This window comes from Lactuca sativa, chromosome 4, assembly GCF_002870075.4.
Source record: "Lactuca sativa cultivar Salinas chromosome 4, Lsat_Salinas_v11, whole genome shotgun sequence".
NCBI classification, from domain to species: domain Eukaryota; kingdom Viridiplantae; phylum Streptophyta; class Magnoliopsida; order Asterales; family Asteraceae; genus Lactuca; species Lactuca sativa.
In genome coordinates this window covers 113,066,748-113,083,769 of record NC_056626.2, presented here as the reverse complement: position 1 = coordinate 113,083,769, position 17,022 = coordinate 113,066,748, and the positions used below count along the sequence as shown (strand labels likewise).

At 40.3% G+C, this 17,022-nt stretch overlaps 1 protein-coding gene across 1 annotated transcript; it reads left to right on the top strand.

Annotated features, from left to right (window-relative positions):
* The first annotated feature begins 14,447 nt into the window (after positions 1 to 14,447).
* Positions 14,448 to 15,440, top strand: LOC111887727 (uncharacterized mitochondrial protein AtMg00860-like). Its single transcript, XM_023883892.1, has 2 exons — positions 14,448 to 14,528; positions 15,051 to 15,440. The coding sequence occupies exons 1-2, from the start codon at positions 14,448 to 14,450 to the stop codon at positions 15,438 to 15,440; spliced, it is 471 nt and encodes a 156-aa protein (XP_023739660.1).
* The last annotated feature ends 1,582 nt before the right edge of the window (positions 15,441 to 17,022 follow it).

Here is a 17,022-nt window from a genome sequence, read left to right as displayed (position 1 = left end):
CTTCCTTTGACTGAGTTTTCATATAATAACAGCTATCATGTGAGTATTGACCGTCCTCCCTTCGAGAAGCTGTACTGGAGGAAGTGTAAGACCCCGATATGCTGGGGTGAGGTTGGTCAGAGGGTCATGGGGAGTACCGAAGTGGTACTCAAGAAAAAGGAGAGGATCCAATAGGTGTGGAACAGGCTTCATATTGCTCAGAGTCAGCAGAAAAGTTATGCCGACAGACGTCATTCGTACCTGGAGTTCTAGGTCGGGGATATGGTGCTCCTGAAGGTGTCGCCTTGGAAAGGCGTCATTCGGTTTAGGAAGCGGGGCAAGTTGGTCCCCATGCATATTGGACCTTTCAAGGTTGTAGCCCGGGTGGGCAAGGTGGCATATAGGCTAGACCTGCCAGCCGAACTCATCCAGGTTCACAATACTTTTCACGTCTCCCAGTTGCGGAAGTGTCTGGTAGACGATTCAACAGTGGTGCATTTGGAGGATATTCAGGTGGATGGCAACATGAACTATATCGAGCGGCCAGTAGCTATCCTCGACGGGAAGTCGAAGGATCTGAGAAACAAGAAAGTGGAACTAGTGAATGTGCAATGGCAGCACCGCAAGGGCTCGGAATGGACCTGGGAGCCGGAGGACGAGATGAGAGAGCACTACCCTGAGCTTTTTCTGGATCCAGCAACAGACTTCGAGGATGAAGTCTAAAATAAGTAGGGGAGATTTGTAACACCCGGTTCCTGGTACGTATTTAATTCCAAGTATTATTGTATTTTACTCTGGGACTCGGCGAGTTGAAGGCCCGACTCGTCGAGTAGGCTTGATATTATGCGTGGATTTTAAGTGACCTACTCAACGAGTCGGGAGACCAAATCGACGAGTAGGAGCTGCCTTGACAAAACCTTGATATTTAGGGTTTGCACCCTATTTAAACACCTTAAGTGGTTCCCTTTATAGCCTCCATCACCCTCATATCATCCCCACGAAACCCTAACCGTTTTTTAGTGATTTTGAGCTCTTTGTGCCATTTTGTGCAAGTTAGATGGTTGAAGAGAAGAAGAAGGTGCTTGGGATTTCAGAAGGAGCAAGGAGATCCAAATATTTTGCTTCATTTCCTGTTTGTTGGAGGTAAAAAGTCCAGACCTTGCTTCTCCTTTCATTAAATACTCTTTTTGGAGTAACTTAGGGTTCTTGGATGCCATTGTGGATCCATTTTTGGTTGCAACCACGATTTTGGGGTTAAGGACTTCAGATTTGGAACCATTTAGGGTTCCCATGGCATAAAGGTGCCAACTTTATGGCCATGGGAGACTCATGCTTCATATAAACCCCCTTTTATGGATTTTTGAGCCAAAAGCCCCATGCATGGACATCAAGTTTGTAGCTTTACGTGAAAAAGGGACCCTAGGGGGCCAGCTCTATAGTTTTGATGCGTTAAGACCCATTATAATCGACTGTATAGTTTTGGACATAGAGGTACTCAGTGAGTCACATGGGTGACTCGGTGAGTCGGGACGCTTTTTCCCCCAAATGGTCTTCTGGAAATGGTTTTGGTTGAGTGGAAGGAACACTCAACCTGCTAGGGGTTTGTTTTGGACCTGGAAATCATAGGACTCGACGAGTGTATGAACAAACTCGGTGATTCCAAGGCAATGTCCCAACCTCATGAAGATGGACTCGACGAGTTCATGGAGAACTCGATGAGTCAGAGGCTAGACTCATTCATTCGGATGAAGATGAACTTGGCGAGTTCAAGAACGAACTCAGCGAGTCAGTTGAAGATAGTCAAAAGGTGTGGTTGAAGGTGAACTCGTCGAACTCTTGCTAGACTCGACGAGTAAGGACGAGATTGTGGTAGTAAGGGAACGAGGGGACTCGATGAGTTGGTGGACCAACTCGGCGAGTCGAGTTAATCAGACCTTGACTTTAACTTGGATTTGGGTTGACCCTTGTAAGGATTATGAGTATGTAATAGTAATCAAGAAAGGTCGTTATGTAGGGATTGAGGAGTAGAGACGAGTTGATTTTCGTGCCGAGGACTGTGCAGATACTACACTACATCGAGGTGAGTTACCTTCTAGTAGGATTAGGTCTAAGGCCACAATGCCGACCCATCATCAAGAGTTGATTGATAGATGATTGTCTTTGTGATAATTATCTAGACTTGCTATTATCTGTTATGTTTTATGTGCTAGCATGATATGACGTTGTGTAATAGTGGTAGTAAGGGGGAATAGTCCCCGGCTACCGGTCGATAGGGCCAAAGGGGTAGCCTAGTACCCAGCTATGCTAGACGGTATGTTTATGTTATGTTATCTTATTATATGGTAGTAGTAGGGGGTGAAATAGTCCCCATAACCGGTTGAGATACAACAGAGGGTAGGTCGGGCACCCGGATATGCCTGACAGGGTAGGTCGGGCACCCAGAAATGCCTGACAGGGTAGGCTGGGTACCCATATATGCCTGGCAAAATGTGATTTATATAGTATGTGGTATGATGGGGGAGCTCACTAAGATTCGTGCTTACAGTTTTCAATTTTGTTTCAGGTACCTCTTCAGCGAAGGGGAAAGAGTCGGCGTGGTAGCTGCACATCACACGCACATCGAATTTCCGCACTATGTGATTCATAGGATTGTACTCTGATTTTATTACTGTTCGATGTTTTGATTTTGAGACATGTTCATGATGATTATTGGATTGATATGATATCGAAAATGTTTTCAATAAACGATTTTATATACTACTTAATTAAAATCGAAAATTTTGGACTCAAAATTTGGGATGTTACAGAACCCCACCCTAGAAGGGACCTCCAAAACTAATGATGAATGAATCCATTCTCAGCCTAAATTAATTACCTTGTAGAAAACCACTTCTACCATACCCGGAATCTGAAATCTCGAATTGGTCTGACTCCCCGACAGAATACCTATACCAAACCACTACTAAGTCAAAGCCACTTTGAATTCCAAACTAAACAAAACACTTCCAATACTTGATTATCGTATTGCTTAACTGGAAACCAAATCACTAACCACTCATTGCTATAGAACACCCTTACTTGACATAAGGCTTAGATAATCCTTCGAGTAGAAGACTCGTCCCCACAACGGTTAGACTCAAATGAGAGCTGCGCAATAGGGTCCAATCAAATACTCTGAGATTATTTAATCCAAGCTGCAAGTGAGTTAACCTATTCCACGAATAACAATCGGCTCCACAGACGACCCCCAAATCACTAATTGATGGGTTTTGAGCACTATAACACTCCTTTGGTGCACATACAACCCTAATGTTTCGGATCTAAGTTTTCTTTAGTTATACATGCAATAAAGAATTTTCCAAAGCATGAATCCTAACTAGCATGCAATTTGACATATGAATCATAAAATCTAGTTTGAAGGTTACCTCTTGTAGTAGCTTGAATTACTTGGCCTTTAAGAACATACCACCTCAAGTGTGATGCCTCAAATGGTTCACAAAACACCACCAAAAATTAGAGAACTTGAGAGAGAGGTTAGAGGCACTCAAGAATTCGACTATAGTATCTCTAAGATCACTAGTGTGTGTCAATTCTAGCCAAGGGGCTACATATATATAGTGTAGAATTCCACGTGTTATGTGTAAACAATAATTCTTACACTTGGGCTTGTAATAGACTAACATTATATGAAGCCTTTCTTAAGCTTAGCCCATCACTAATCCACCATGGATTATTAGCCTAACCTATATGTATCATTAATTTACACAATCGGCCCCTATATATTTAATTAGTCTCCTTTGATCACCAAATTAATTCCAAATTAATACTTGATCAATAGTAATTAAATAATAAACCTCTTACTCAAATATCCATCCTATCAGATTGTTCTGGTGAATGAAACCCAAAATGGACCATGCTACTCTCGGGTCAACTACATACCAATTATTGTTATGGGCTTAGACACCTAATCCAACAGTCTCCTACTTGGATAAGTCTAATAACTATAATTGCAAGTACGACTTAAAACCTACTAGCAATCGTAGCTCTTAAATATCATTGTCGAACTTTGATGCGCCATTTTAGATAAGGGATCATATAATCCTATGTTCTTCAAGATATCGTGCAGAAAAATACATGGAACATAGTCATACTTAATGTCTAACAGTTTTTTTCCCAATTTTCTATTTGTTTGACATAGAACTTAATTGAACACATCAATTGAGTTCTGACCGGGCCTGACACATAAGTCAAAACAGAATCACCGAGGGGCCCAAGATATCGCTTTCAATCCTCCAACGATTAAAAGGAACATATAAACTTCGATATATATGCTTGTACTAACTACTCATCAAATCACACACAATAACACGTTTTATAACATCAAGTTACTGATGCGTTTTCACACTATCAATGTACAACCAACTCATAGTCAAGAACTCATATATCTCAGTTTGAAGACTTATACGATATTATCATCTCACAATCACTTGTGATAAATTCCATGAAGTGATTCATGTGAGTGTGAGTTTAATGCAATACTCATACCTTATGAGAACTCAAGAATGTTGTAGCAAACTTTTGCCATGTCTAAACACTCTAGACAATCTACAACCCAAATTCATGACAGTCTTGCCTCAATAGCTACTTCCAAAGTATGATCAACTGTGGATAGTTTGAATAATATTATTATTCTGGAAGTCAAAACATGCAAAATGAAACAATAGTAAACATTTGACACAAGATAGTAACTTTGCTCATAAATAAAACTCCTTTTATTTAATCATCAAATGTCAACTACATTTCATCTATTACAAGTTTCTAAACAACTATCTAATCATTAAAACTAATACCGTCCTTCAACCGAATTCTCCTCGCGTGCTGCAAGTGCTTAACCCTACTCAGTCCCTTCGTAAGGGGATCTACTGGATTCTCCTCTGACGATACCTTCTTTGCTACGAGGAATCCTTCTTCTATCTGATGTCTTATACAGTGATATTTTCTGTCAATGTGTCTAGATCTGCCATGATCCCTCGATTCCTTGGCTAAGGCTGTAACACCCATAAATTTAAGCCAATTTTAAAATTTTTCAAAACACTTAAAACCATTCAACAATACATAGTTTGTTTTCAAAATAATAATTATCACAGTATCCCAATATCAAATCATAAAATCATAACAGCAGGAGGAGTAGTACGATCATGCCTTTGCCTTCCCGTGATCACCAGAAGTACTTGAAACAACAAACTGAAACTGTAAGCCCGAAAGCTTAGTGAGCTACCCCCAAAATACCCACACCCACGATAATATATATACAATCATAAACAACATACTATGGGTCCAATCAACCATCGGGTTGGAATACCCCAGGCCCACAACCAACAGGTTGGAATGCCCACCTACTGTGAGTCCAATCATCCTCGGGATGGAATACTCACGGCCTACAACCAACAAGTTGGAATGCCACAATGATAACAAAGTTATTGGGCCTTCATATGGCCCACCTGCTCACTATGATAACAAAGTCTGACTCCGGAAGCCGGAGTCTGCTGCTTGCAATCCCTGACCAGATGGCCCTGTTTGCCACATTGGTGGCACTGACTCCCTGATCGGCACATCCTTGAATGAGCCTTTCTGCACTTCCCACAAGTGTGGCCTGGCTGTCCCCCAGTCCTGGTATCAGCGGTCTTAGACCACTTCAGCGCCGGCTAAGACTATGCCGGGGCCTGACGCTGCCCCCTCAAGAGCAGCTCAATCTCCAACTCACGCCGCCTAGCGGCCTCCTGTAAGTCCAGAAGAGTATCACATCACTGTGTGGCAATAAACTAACGGATGTACGTCTTGAGCATGCTCAGATAACAAGTCATCTGAGCCTGCTCAGAAGCAAACTCTGGGCAGAACATTGCCCTCTCGGTGAACATATGGGTGATCTCCGATACCGACTCCCCATTTTGTCTCAAACTCAAAAACCCCTGAGACAATCGTTCCCGCTCAACCCTTGGAGTGTATTGGGTGCAGAACATATCCCTGAACTGCTCCCAAGTAACAGAAACTCTCTGATCATCAGTGTACGATCCTGTCGTCAATCTCCAGCAGTCCTTGGCCTCGGACCTTAGCAGGTTCAGAGCACACCTGACTTGTTGGTCAGTAGGACACGAGCAAGTAAAGAAACACCCCTTCACATCAGATTTCCACCTCATAGCCTTGATGGGATCCTGAGTCCCATCTAAAGTAGGGGGTTTGTGTTATTGAAGTCCCTGTATTGGAAGCCCCGATTGGCTCCTACTCCTCCTCCTGTTACGGTTACAGCTGATGCAGCTGCAGCGACAGCCGTCTCCGCAAGAGCTGCGTATTTGTCATCGAAGTAATCCATCATCGCGGACTTAATAGTACCAAATAACTCTGGAATCTAGCCCTGGACAATCTCGACCACCTCCTCATGGATGATCTCCTTAACCCGATCCTCTGTCAACACTGGTGCCTCCTGACCGATAATCTCAGGCGACGCTGGGGCCTCCTGATCACCCTGTCTGGATCCCGATCCGGATTCAGTTACAAAACGCCTTGTAACCACCATACTGAAAATATAACACGTAGATATCAAACAATCAGCATAAATAACCAGGAACCAACTCCCCACTAAACCCTAGGGGCTGTGAATTCCTTGCTATGCGTATGGGTCCTATGATTTTAGTAGTATGGGCCCATTCTACTTTCCACACCTACCCATATTTGTCTCAAGTATCACCATAACACCCTAACACTATGCATGCACATGCTGGTCACTCAACCTTACTCATCCATGAAACTTTCACCAACCCTACATCATTAGTGCATACTAACCATACATACCGTTGGACCCTATAGATTTTTGAATATCCGACCCTACCCTAAGCCCAATCAATAAGAACATAACATAAGGCAAAATCAAACATTCTCGGGCTATAAGATCTTAATTATGTACAACCTTGATGCATACACAAGTAACTACAATAATGATGCCAATTTCATATAAGAAAACCCTAGGATAGCAGGCATCATGTAATTAGGCAACTCTACCATGCAATTCCTGAAGATCCCTAGCCTAGCACTACCATGCTGTTCTAACACATCACATAATCAAATAACTGTATGGTATTTTGGGGTCTACTTACTGGCTCCAGCCGATCGTACACCCTGCATCCTCCTTTACTTATTTTGAAAACCATTTAGAAATCATTTTGAAAATCCTTCCTTGATTTTAAGACTGGATTCAAGCGAGTGTTCATCCAATTCACTCAAACCAAGGATCTGATACCAACTTGTAACACCCATAAATTTATGCCAATTTTAAACTTTTTCAAAACACTTAAAACCATTCAACATTACATAGTTTGTTTTCAAAATAATAATTATCACAGTATCCAATATCAAATCATAAAATCATAACAGTAGGAGGAGCGGTACGATCATGCCTTTGCCTTCCCGTAATCACCAGAAGTACCTGAAACAACAAACTGAAACTGTAAGCCCGAAAGCTTACTGAGCTACCCCCAAAATACCCATACCCATGATAATATACATACAATCATAAACAACATACTATGGGTCCAATCAACCATCGGGTTGGAATACCCCAGGCCCACAACCAACAGGTTGGAATGCCCACCTACTATGAGTCCAATCATCCTCGGGATGGAATACTCACGACCCACAACCAACAGGTTGGAATGCCCAGGTCTATTGGCCTCCGCACAAAGCAGGCAAGCCTCAACCGCCAAGCAAATATGTGCACGTATATACAGATAAACATATAATAGTCTATAGACAACAATTTATCAAATCAGACCATACCACATAACACATAATACCGTCTTGTCTATCAGGATACCAGTCTAACAGATCATACTAGCATATTGCATAATATCGTCCTATAACAAGGACATTGACCTAACCAGGTCACTAAGCATAACATAACTCATCCTAACTACTAGGATGCAAACCAGTAAACATATCATGACATAACCAGATACAATCCATAAGGGCCGGCCTTGGTGCCTTAGACCTTATTGATAAAGTGAGGATAACTCACCTCGCTAGTAGTGCTGAAATACTGCAAATCTCCGACTGCTGTCTCACCGATAATCCCAAACTATTACACAATAAGCACCGAAATTAATACCCAAAATAACCTTCTTAACCAAATGTCCACACCATTCATTTAGTCTACTAACGTTATTGGGCTAAGGCCCAAATACCCAATCCTTGACTTGAAAATCCCTATAAAAGCCCATTATCGGCCCAATTTACCAAATTAGGCCCAACCTCCTAATTGGGCCTAACCCCATGATCCATTATCAATACTAGGCCCCAAATGTCTCATTCACATAGTCCAGCAAAGGCCCAAATCCATTATACCATAACCAGCCCAAGTCCGAAGCACATTTGACAAACCCAAATAGAGGACATACGCGGGGCACACTCCTCTGGTACGCGGGGCGTACTCATCCAAACGTTGACCACCATCGGGGTGGTTGACCCAGTGCGTTGGGTGTACTAGATTTACACTAGGTGTACTGGACGATTTGGCAATGTCTTATTAAGTGCTTAATGGCTTAAGCACTTAAGCCCAAACTTCAGATCCAGAGACCTAACATGCCTAGGATCCATAAAGTCGTGAACTTTATCACTTTGGACATCCATAAAGCTCTAAATGCTTGGTCTTAATCCATTAAAACCTTATTTTCCATGCATGGGACACATTCAGTTGATGGGACCTCATTTTTATCATTCAAGGTCCCTTCAAGAGCCTAGAAGGACAGTCCTTTTTGTTCAAAACACAACATGCACCACCTTGTGGTTTTTGGGACAAGAAATGGGTCTTTAAAAGCAAAATGGAGAAATCTAATCATATAAGCATAAAGTTTGGAACTTTATACCTTCTGGAGCTTCTTACGCACAAGCTAACTTCAGATATACAAGCTTGGTCTCTTCCTTCAACTCTTTGATGCAACGGTTTCCTTCTAAGGCACTCAAGAACACACCAAAATGAGCTTAACACACAAAAGGGAGGCTAGGGTTTGAGAGGGACGAGTTTGATCTGTGGAGGCTGAGGTAAAAGAGGTGTGGGTGCACATTATGTTGCTTATATAGGCCCCAAACCCTAAATATTAGGGTTTTAGCTAGACATTAGTACGCCCAGCGTACTCAAGTGTACGCCCAATGTACTAAGGTGGACCTTAGTACACTTAGCGTACTCTTAAGTACACGCGGCGTACTCCCTTTTGACCAAAGTTTTCAAACTTGGTCCTTAAACTTACCTTGGCTCTTCACTTCCAACCCCAAGGACCATAAATGGCAAGGTAATGATAGAACAGGGTTCGGGAATACCTACCAAAATCTTGGGATGTCATAATGGCGACCGCAATCTCGCTGTCACATAAAATCTCCATAGGCTCCTTTATAGGTGGTACAACTCCAAGGTCTCCGATGAAGTTCTTCAACCATATTGCCTCCTTCGACATTTCCCTTGCTGCTATGTACTCTGATTCGTATGTTGAATCAAATATAGTCTCTTGTTTGGAACTTTTCCAAGTTATTGCTCCTCCATTCAGGGTAAATACCCAGCCCTACTGAGAGCGGAAGTTATATTTGTCGGTCTGAAAGCTGGTGTCACTATACCCCGTCACTCTTAAGTCATCACTCCCACCAAGGGTAAGGACCCAGTCCTTAGTCGTCCGTAGGTACTTAAGAATGTTCTTTATCGTAGTCCAATGAGCTTTACTAGGATTACCTTGATATCTGCTGACCATGCTCAAAGCAAAGGCCACATGAGGGCGAGTACAAGTCATAGCATACATGATCGAGCCAACTGTAGAAGCATACGGTATTCGACTCATCTCTGCTATCTCGGCCTCTGTACTTGGAATCTGAGTCTTTCTCAGTTTGGTATTGCTTTGGATAGGTAAGTCACCTTTCTTGGAATTCTCCATGTTGAATCGCTTCAACACCTTATCTAAGTGGGTATTTTGACTAAGTCCAATTAGTCTTTTACTCCCGTTTCTCAATATCCTTATCCCACGAATGTAAGCAGCTTCTCCATGGTCCTTCATAGCGAAACACTTCCCAAGACAGGACTTAACCTCATGCAAGGTTGGAATGTCATTTCCTATGAGAAGTATGTCATCCACATACAACACCAAAAAGCTAACTATACTCCCACTAGCTTTGACATATACACATGACTCGTCTTTGTTTCTCGAAAATTCAAACTCTTTGACTTTCTCATCGAAACAAAAATTCCATATGCGAGATGCTTGTTTCAATCCATAAATGGATTTCTTAAGCTTACACACTCTATTAGGGTACTCTGCACTGACAAAAACCTCTGGCTGACTCATGTAAACATCTTCAGCCAACTTCCCATTAAGGAAAGCGGTTTTAACATCCATTTGTCATATCTCATAATCATGAAATGCAGCTATGGTGTAACATAGATGTTCAGTTATCGTGTTTTGTTTAAAGATGAATATTATTAAATAATATGTGATTTTGAGTATTGAATTCTAACAAGATAGTTTTATGAAGAATTGAAGTAAAACTATGTTTAGAATCATTTGGGAAGTATTGGAAGTTTTATGACATTCCAAACAAAAGTCAAATATTGAAATTAACGAAAATATAGAATTGGAAATAAATAAAAATAATGTTATTGAAAGTTATAGATTATCTCGTTAGAAACATTTAGGCGGAAACCTCATCGAAATCTGAGTTATAACGAAGAAGTTACGACCAATCGAAGATCCGCGACAAAACCGACAAAACACTATTTAGCGTAAAAAGTGAGTTTTCGATAAACTACTTTTTAGCTTTAGTGATCTAAATTAAAGTTGTAGTATTCATTAAAATGAGAATTTTCATAAAAAGAACGTCAAAATCTGACTTCGTATAAGGAAGTTATGATTTTTCTAAGTTTCAGTATAGTAGTATACAACTAAAAACTTGAAATAAAGATCGAGTGATTTTTAGCAGACACAACCTAAACGAGAATCGAAGGTCTCGTCAATAGTAGTACAACGGTAAAAAGACAGACGGAAACGGACGTCGGATGAAGAAGTTATGAATTTTTAACGGATTTTCCTGTCCAGGTCTATTAAAAATAATAATATTAAAAATAAAGTCAAAATTAGCCAACCGAGTTTAAACAAAAGTTGTAGAGTATAATCTCACCTACGCGTGCATATATTGAACGTCGATAACGGAGCTCGTATGCGAAATTTATGAATTTTCAAAGTTCAGGGCACAAAAACCGAGAAAATTCGCATGTGCATGGTCCGGGTTCGGCAACGTAGCACCTGCGCATGCAAGATGCGTGCCTGGTCTGTGGGACGAACGAAGCGAGCCACGTCTCCCTTCCCTTGCAAGCCATCCCGTGTCCGAATTAGGTGAGTCATCTGAAGCCGACGCGTGACCCCCCCCCCCCCTCGCCAGTTGTCCGACGCGCATCCTTCCCTCCTTCCTCCGGATCCGAGCCTCGTACCTATATAAGGGAGGTGCGAACCCTCCTGGTTTTGGTTGGTATTTTCCATACCTTTTACACCAAACCTTATTTTAATCCCCTTTTTAAACCCCCAAAGCCTCGGGAACCTACCTAACACCCGAAGAACGTCCCGAAGTACCCGAAGACCCCGATAAATTTATCTTTTCGGTTCGAAGCTCAACCCTCGCAAGGCCCAGTTTTCAATAAAACTCTCGGTTTTCATCGAAGAAAGTTACTTATGGGAATGAAGTGCTGCCCAGATTACTATTTTAACCTCCGGTTATTTCACAGTGAGTTCAAATTATAGGAACAATTGTATGATATGTGTTTTATGTGCTATGTGCTTTCCTGTATTATTATGATAATGAGCTATACCTTTGACCATGAAGTGAATGACTAAGCATCAGTTGGGTATTGGTATGTAGCCTTTGACCATGAAGTGAATGAGTAAGCATTACTTTGGCACTGGCAGAATGTTGGATAGGGCTGAAAGCCTGTAAATTCTAGCAAAATGTTAATTCAGAAATCGTTTATTTTCTGTGCCACTTGGGATAAAGTCTTATAGATGTATATCAAGTTGAAATTGTTGTATCTCATTGATTGTAAATCCTTGAACCCGATCATTTGTTGAAATGGAAAGCTTGTCACATGATTCACATATGCCTTTTTTGTTCTTTTTTCCTCTCGCTTCTGTCATATTGGTATATATATGGCATAACGTTATATTGTATCTATTTTTGAACTCACTAAGCGTCACCGATTTTCCCTCTCAGTGTTTAACTATTGCAGGTAATAAGGATCCAGTATAGACACATACTATTGGAAGATTTAGAATAGTTAATAATATTACTTTTGTTTTTAGTGATCGTGTATGTATAAAATTATAATTTCTTGGGTAGTTATGTAATATACTAAAACTTAGTTGGTTTGTATCCAGTCTTTTGTAATTAAACTATCAATGTAAAATATTGTTTATGAATATGCATGTAGCATGTTTTGGAGTAATATGATATAAAATTTAGAGAGGGGTTCTCTCAATCATGGTATCGAAGTAGTAGTTTAAGTGAACTAGATACCACATATTGGTATTTAGACTTAAACTGTCATAAGTTCAATATATGAACAGATTCATTTTAATTATATGGATACAAACCATAGGAAAGATTTAAGTAAGGTATTAGGTAATGATAAACCCTAATATTCTAAAATACAATGTTACTCCATATTGCAGAGCAATGGCTGAACATGTGAGTAACCATACACCAGAGGTGGGTGAAGATCCTCAACCTGATGAAGTAAATACTCCAGTATCCCCTCGTGAGGTGCGACTTGTGGATAAACTTACTGGTGTTATTCGGCAGACTCTCGAAGAACACAGAAAGAATAATTATAAAGGAAAAGAGAAAGTCAATGGAGAATCTTCAAAAGGAGAGGCGAAACGTCCCTCATTCAAAACTTTCAAGTGTAATGGTGCTACAGAGTTTTCAGGTGTTCTTAATCCCATTGTTGTTCTTACATGGATCTAGAACACAAAAAAGTATTCCATATTTCTCATGTGGTTAATGAAGACAAGGCTAATTATGCTTCTGCAATGCTCATCGGAGAAACCTTTGGTCAAGTGGGAAGCAACATTTGAAGCTCTCAATGGTTATGACCAGGATAATTTATCGTGGGAATTGTTCAAAACTCATTTTCTAGGAAAGTATTGCCCTCTAGACATGTGGAGAAGATTAGAGAAAGAATTCCTCGAGCTTAAACATGGAGGAATGACTGTGAATGATTATGAAACTCAGTTCAATCAAAAAGCACGGTTTGCTACAAAGTGTATTCCAGCTGAAGACGATAGAATTCAGTTATTCATGGATGGACTACGGTATGAAGTCCGCGATTTCGTGGCTAAACGGGATGTTCTATCATTTGATAAAGATGTTGAGTATGCTCGAAAGCGTGGGCATGACTTAGAAATATGTGGTGCCACTCTTTCTTTTTCGAAGCATCCACGTATTGATCGAATTGTTCATGTTTCCTCTATTCCACTAGCTCAATCTATTCGAACTGATCCTGGTAAACAAATGCAAACTCATAATACCCCTCGTGGTCACGGTAGGTCACAATCTTTTTCTCTTTAATCGCCATCGCGTTGAAACTGTGGAAAGAATCATTCGGGCGAATACAAATTAGAAAAAGGATCAATGGTTTGTTGTGGATGTGGAGAAGTAGGCCACATGAAGTCTCTTTGTCTGATGAAGAATGTTACATGCTTTGATTGTGCTGTTGTTGGCCACAGGAAGCGTTTCTGCCATACTCTTACTAGTCAAATGATGGGAAGCCAAGCTTCGGTTCAACAACCGGTGAAAAGTCAAGCTTTTGTCCAACAACCAAGGAGTACTCAAACTAAAAAGGAGGAGGTGCCAAAAGCTAAAGGCCGTGCATTTTAGATTACCACAGAGGAGGAACGTGAAGACCCGAATGTTGTGACTGGTACATTTCTAGTCAACTCTAGACCTGCTCATATCTTATTTGATTCTGGTGCCTCGGATTCTTTTGTATCTTATGAATTTGCGCATTCCTTTCAAATTGTTTGCTATGCACTCGCGCAACCATTTCATGTAGATACTGCGGGAAGTATATCATTACTTGTTGATAAAGTCTATAGAGATTGTGTGATAGAAATTGAAGGCTATAATTTTCTTGCTAACCTGATTCCTATCTTCTTGCCCAACTTTGATATTATTCTTGGCATGGATTGGTTGTCAAAGAACCACGTAAAACTCTTGTGCTATGAAAAGGTAGTATGTATTCCCATTGAAGGGGAGAATCCTGTTTATGTCTATGGTGAAGAAAGACTTAAAATCATAAAATAATCTCTTTCATAAAAGCTCGTGAATTCATATCGAAGGGGTGTTCTATCTATCTGGCCTATACAATTGATATCTCAAAAGAGGAAAATAAAATGGTAAGTGATGTTCCTGTTCTTAATGAATATCCTGATGTTTTTCCTGAAGAATTGCCTGGACTTCCTCCAGATAGGCAAGTAGAATTCCGAATTGACCTTATGCCTGGTGCTGCTCCGATTGCAAAGACTCCTTATCGTCTTGTGCTAGCTGAAATAAAATAAATAATGATCCAACTGCAGGAATTACTTGACAAAGGCTTTATTCGACCAAGTACCTCTCCTTGGGGTGCTCCAGTATTATTTGTCAAGAAGAAAGATGGTTCGATGCGAATGTGTATTGATTACCGTGAGATAAATAAGGTAACTATCAAGAACAAGTACCCACTACCTCGCATCGAAGATTTGTTTGATCAACTTCAAGGTGTTAGCTATTTCTCGAAGATTGATTTGAGATCTAGCTATAATCAGTTGAAAGTACACGAGCAGGATGTACCGAAGGTTGCTTTTCGTACTCAATATGGGCATTATGAATTCCTTGTCATGCCGTTCGGTTTGACAAATGCTCCCGTTGTATTCATGGATATGATGAATCGAGTGTGTCATCCAATGCTCGATAAATCTGTCATCGTATTCATTGATGATATTATAATCTATTCCAAGTCTAAAGCTGATCATGCCATCCATATTCGCGAAGTATTAGAACTTCTTCGAAAAGAGAAATTATATGCTAAATTCTCGAAATGTGAATTTTGGCTTCGCCAAATTCAATTTCTCGGCTATGTGATTTCTTGTGAAGGTATATCTGTAGATCCTACCAAAATTAAAGCCATTCAGAATTGGGAAGCGCCTCGTAATGCTTCTGAAATTCGTAGTTTCTTGGGTCTTGCGGGATATTACCGGAGTTTCATTAAAGATTTCTCACGTATAGTTGTACCTCTCACGGGTCTTACACGGAAGGAAGTGAAGTTCGAATGGAGTGAAGCCCAAGAAAAAGCTTTATCAACTTTAAAATATCTTTTGACTCATGCTCCAATCGTATCACTCCCATAAGGTGATAATGATTTCTCCATATATAACGATGCTTCAAGGTTGGGACTTAGTTGTGTGTTGATGCAACGTGGTAAAGTGATAGCCTATGCCTCAATACAACTGAAAGATTATGAAAAGAATTATCCCACTCATGACCTCGAACTCGCTGCTGTGGTATTTGCCCTAAAACTTTGGAGACTTATCTTTTTGGTACAAAATGCCAATTGTTTACCGACCACAAAAGTCTTAAGTATATATTCAGTCAGAAAACTTTGAATATGAGACAACAATGAGCCATGGAGCTGATCAAAGACTATGACTGTGAAATCCTGTATCATCCTGGAAAGGCCAATGTAGTTTCCGATGCACTTAGCAGAAAGGTTTATCATAATAGTGTGTGTTATGCTATTACTCACACTACAGTAAAGTTCACTATTCTTGATGAACTAGAGAAATGGCAAATAAAAGCCTTAAATCCAGAAAATATGAAGAAAGAAGGGATGATACATTATACTAATGTTTTACTTGATGATCCTCAAAGATTGAAGGTATTCAAGAATCGGCTATGGATTCCAAAGATTGGTGGATTAAGACAGAGGATTTTAGATGAAGCTCATAAGTCTAAACTATCAATAAATCCTGGTACAAGTAAAATGTACTATGATGTAAAACCTGATTATTGGTGGCCTGGATTAAAGAAAGACATTGGAAGATACGTACAGGAATGTTTAGTATGCTTACAAGTCAAAGCAGAACACTAAAAGCCTTACATAATTCCAAAAAGCCTTAGTGCTCCCGTGTGGAAGTGGGAAGAGCTATCCATGGATTTTATTACCAAATTATCAAAGACTACTAGATAGAATTATAATATTTGGGTAGTTGTTGGCCGATTGACTAAAAGCGCACATTTTCTTGCCATGCATGAAACGACCCCAATAGAGAAATACACACAAGTTTACTTGGATGAAATTGTCGCGATACATGGTGTGCCACTAAAGATTACTTCCGATCGTTATCCTCGCTTCACTTCTTATTTTTGGGCGAGGATGCAACGTGAATTGGGATCTCGAGTTGCTCTCAATACAACTTATCATCCCCTGACAGATGGTCAGACATAGAGAATGATCCAAACAATAGAATATATGCTTCGTGCATGTGTCTTGGAATTTGGTGGTAACTGGTACAAATACTTACCTCATGTCGAATTTTCATATAATAACAGTTACCACGCTTCAATCAAAATGCCACCATATGAAGCACTATATGGACATAGATGCCGTACTCCATTATGTTGGCGTGGAGTAGGACAGAAAATCCTTGGAGGCCCTGAATTGATTCAAGATACCACTAACAAGATTGAAATTCTACGAGAAAAAATGAAAGCAGCCGAAGATCGACAAAAATCCTATGCAAAAAGGAGGAGATGACCTATAAAATTCCAGGTGGGTGATTTCGTAAAGCTGAAGGTAGAAAATTAAGTCCTAGATTCGTTGGTCCTTTTAAAATCATCCAGAGAATTGGTAAGTAAGCATACCGTTTGGAATTTATGAAAGATTTGGCAAGTATACATGATGTGTTTCATGTGAGTTATCTGCGTAAAATT

Excerpts from the sequence above, each read along its gene's own strand:
- LOC111887727 (XM_023883892.1), top strand. The coding sequence starts at position 14,448 with ATGGTAAGTGATGTTCCTGTTCTTAATGAATATCCTGATGTTTTTCCT. Across the intron at positions 14,529-15,050 it reads GACTTCCTCCAGATAGGCAA|TCTAAAGCTGATCATGCCAT; the intron begins GTAGAATTCCGA and ends ATCTATTCCAAG.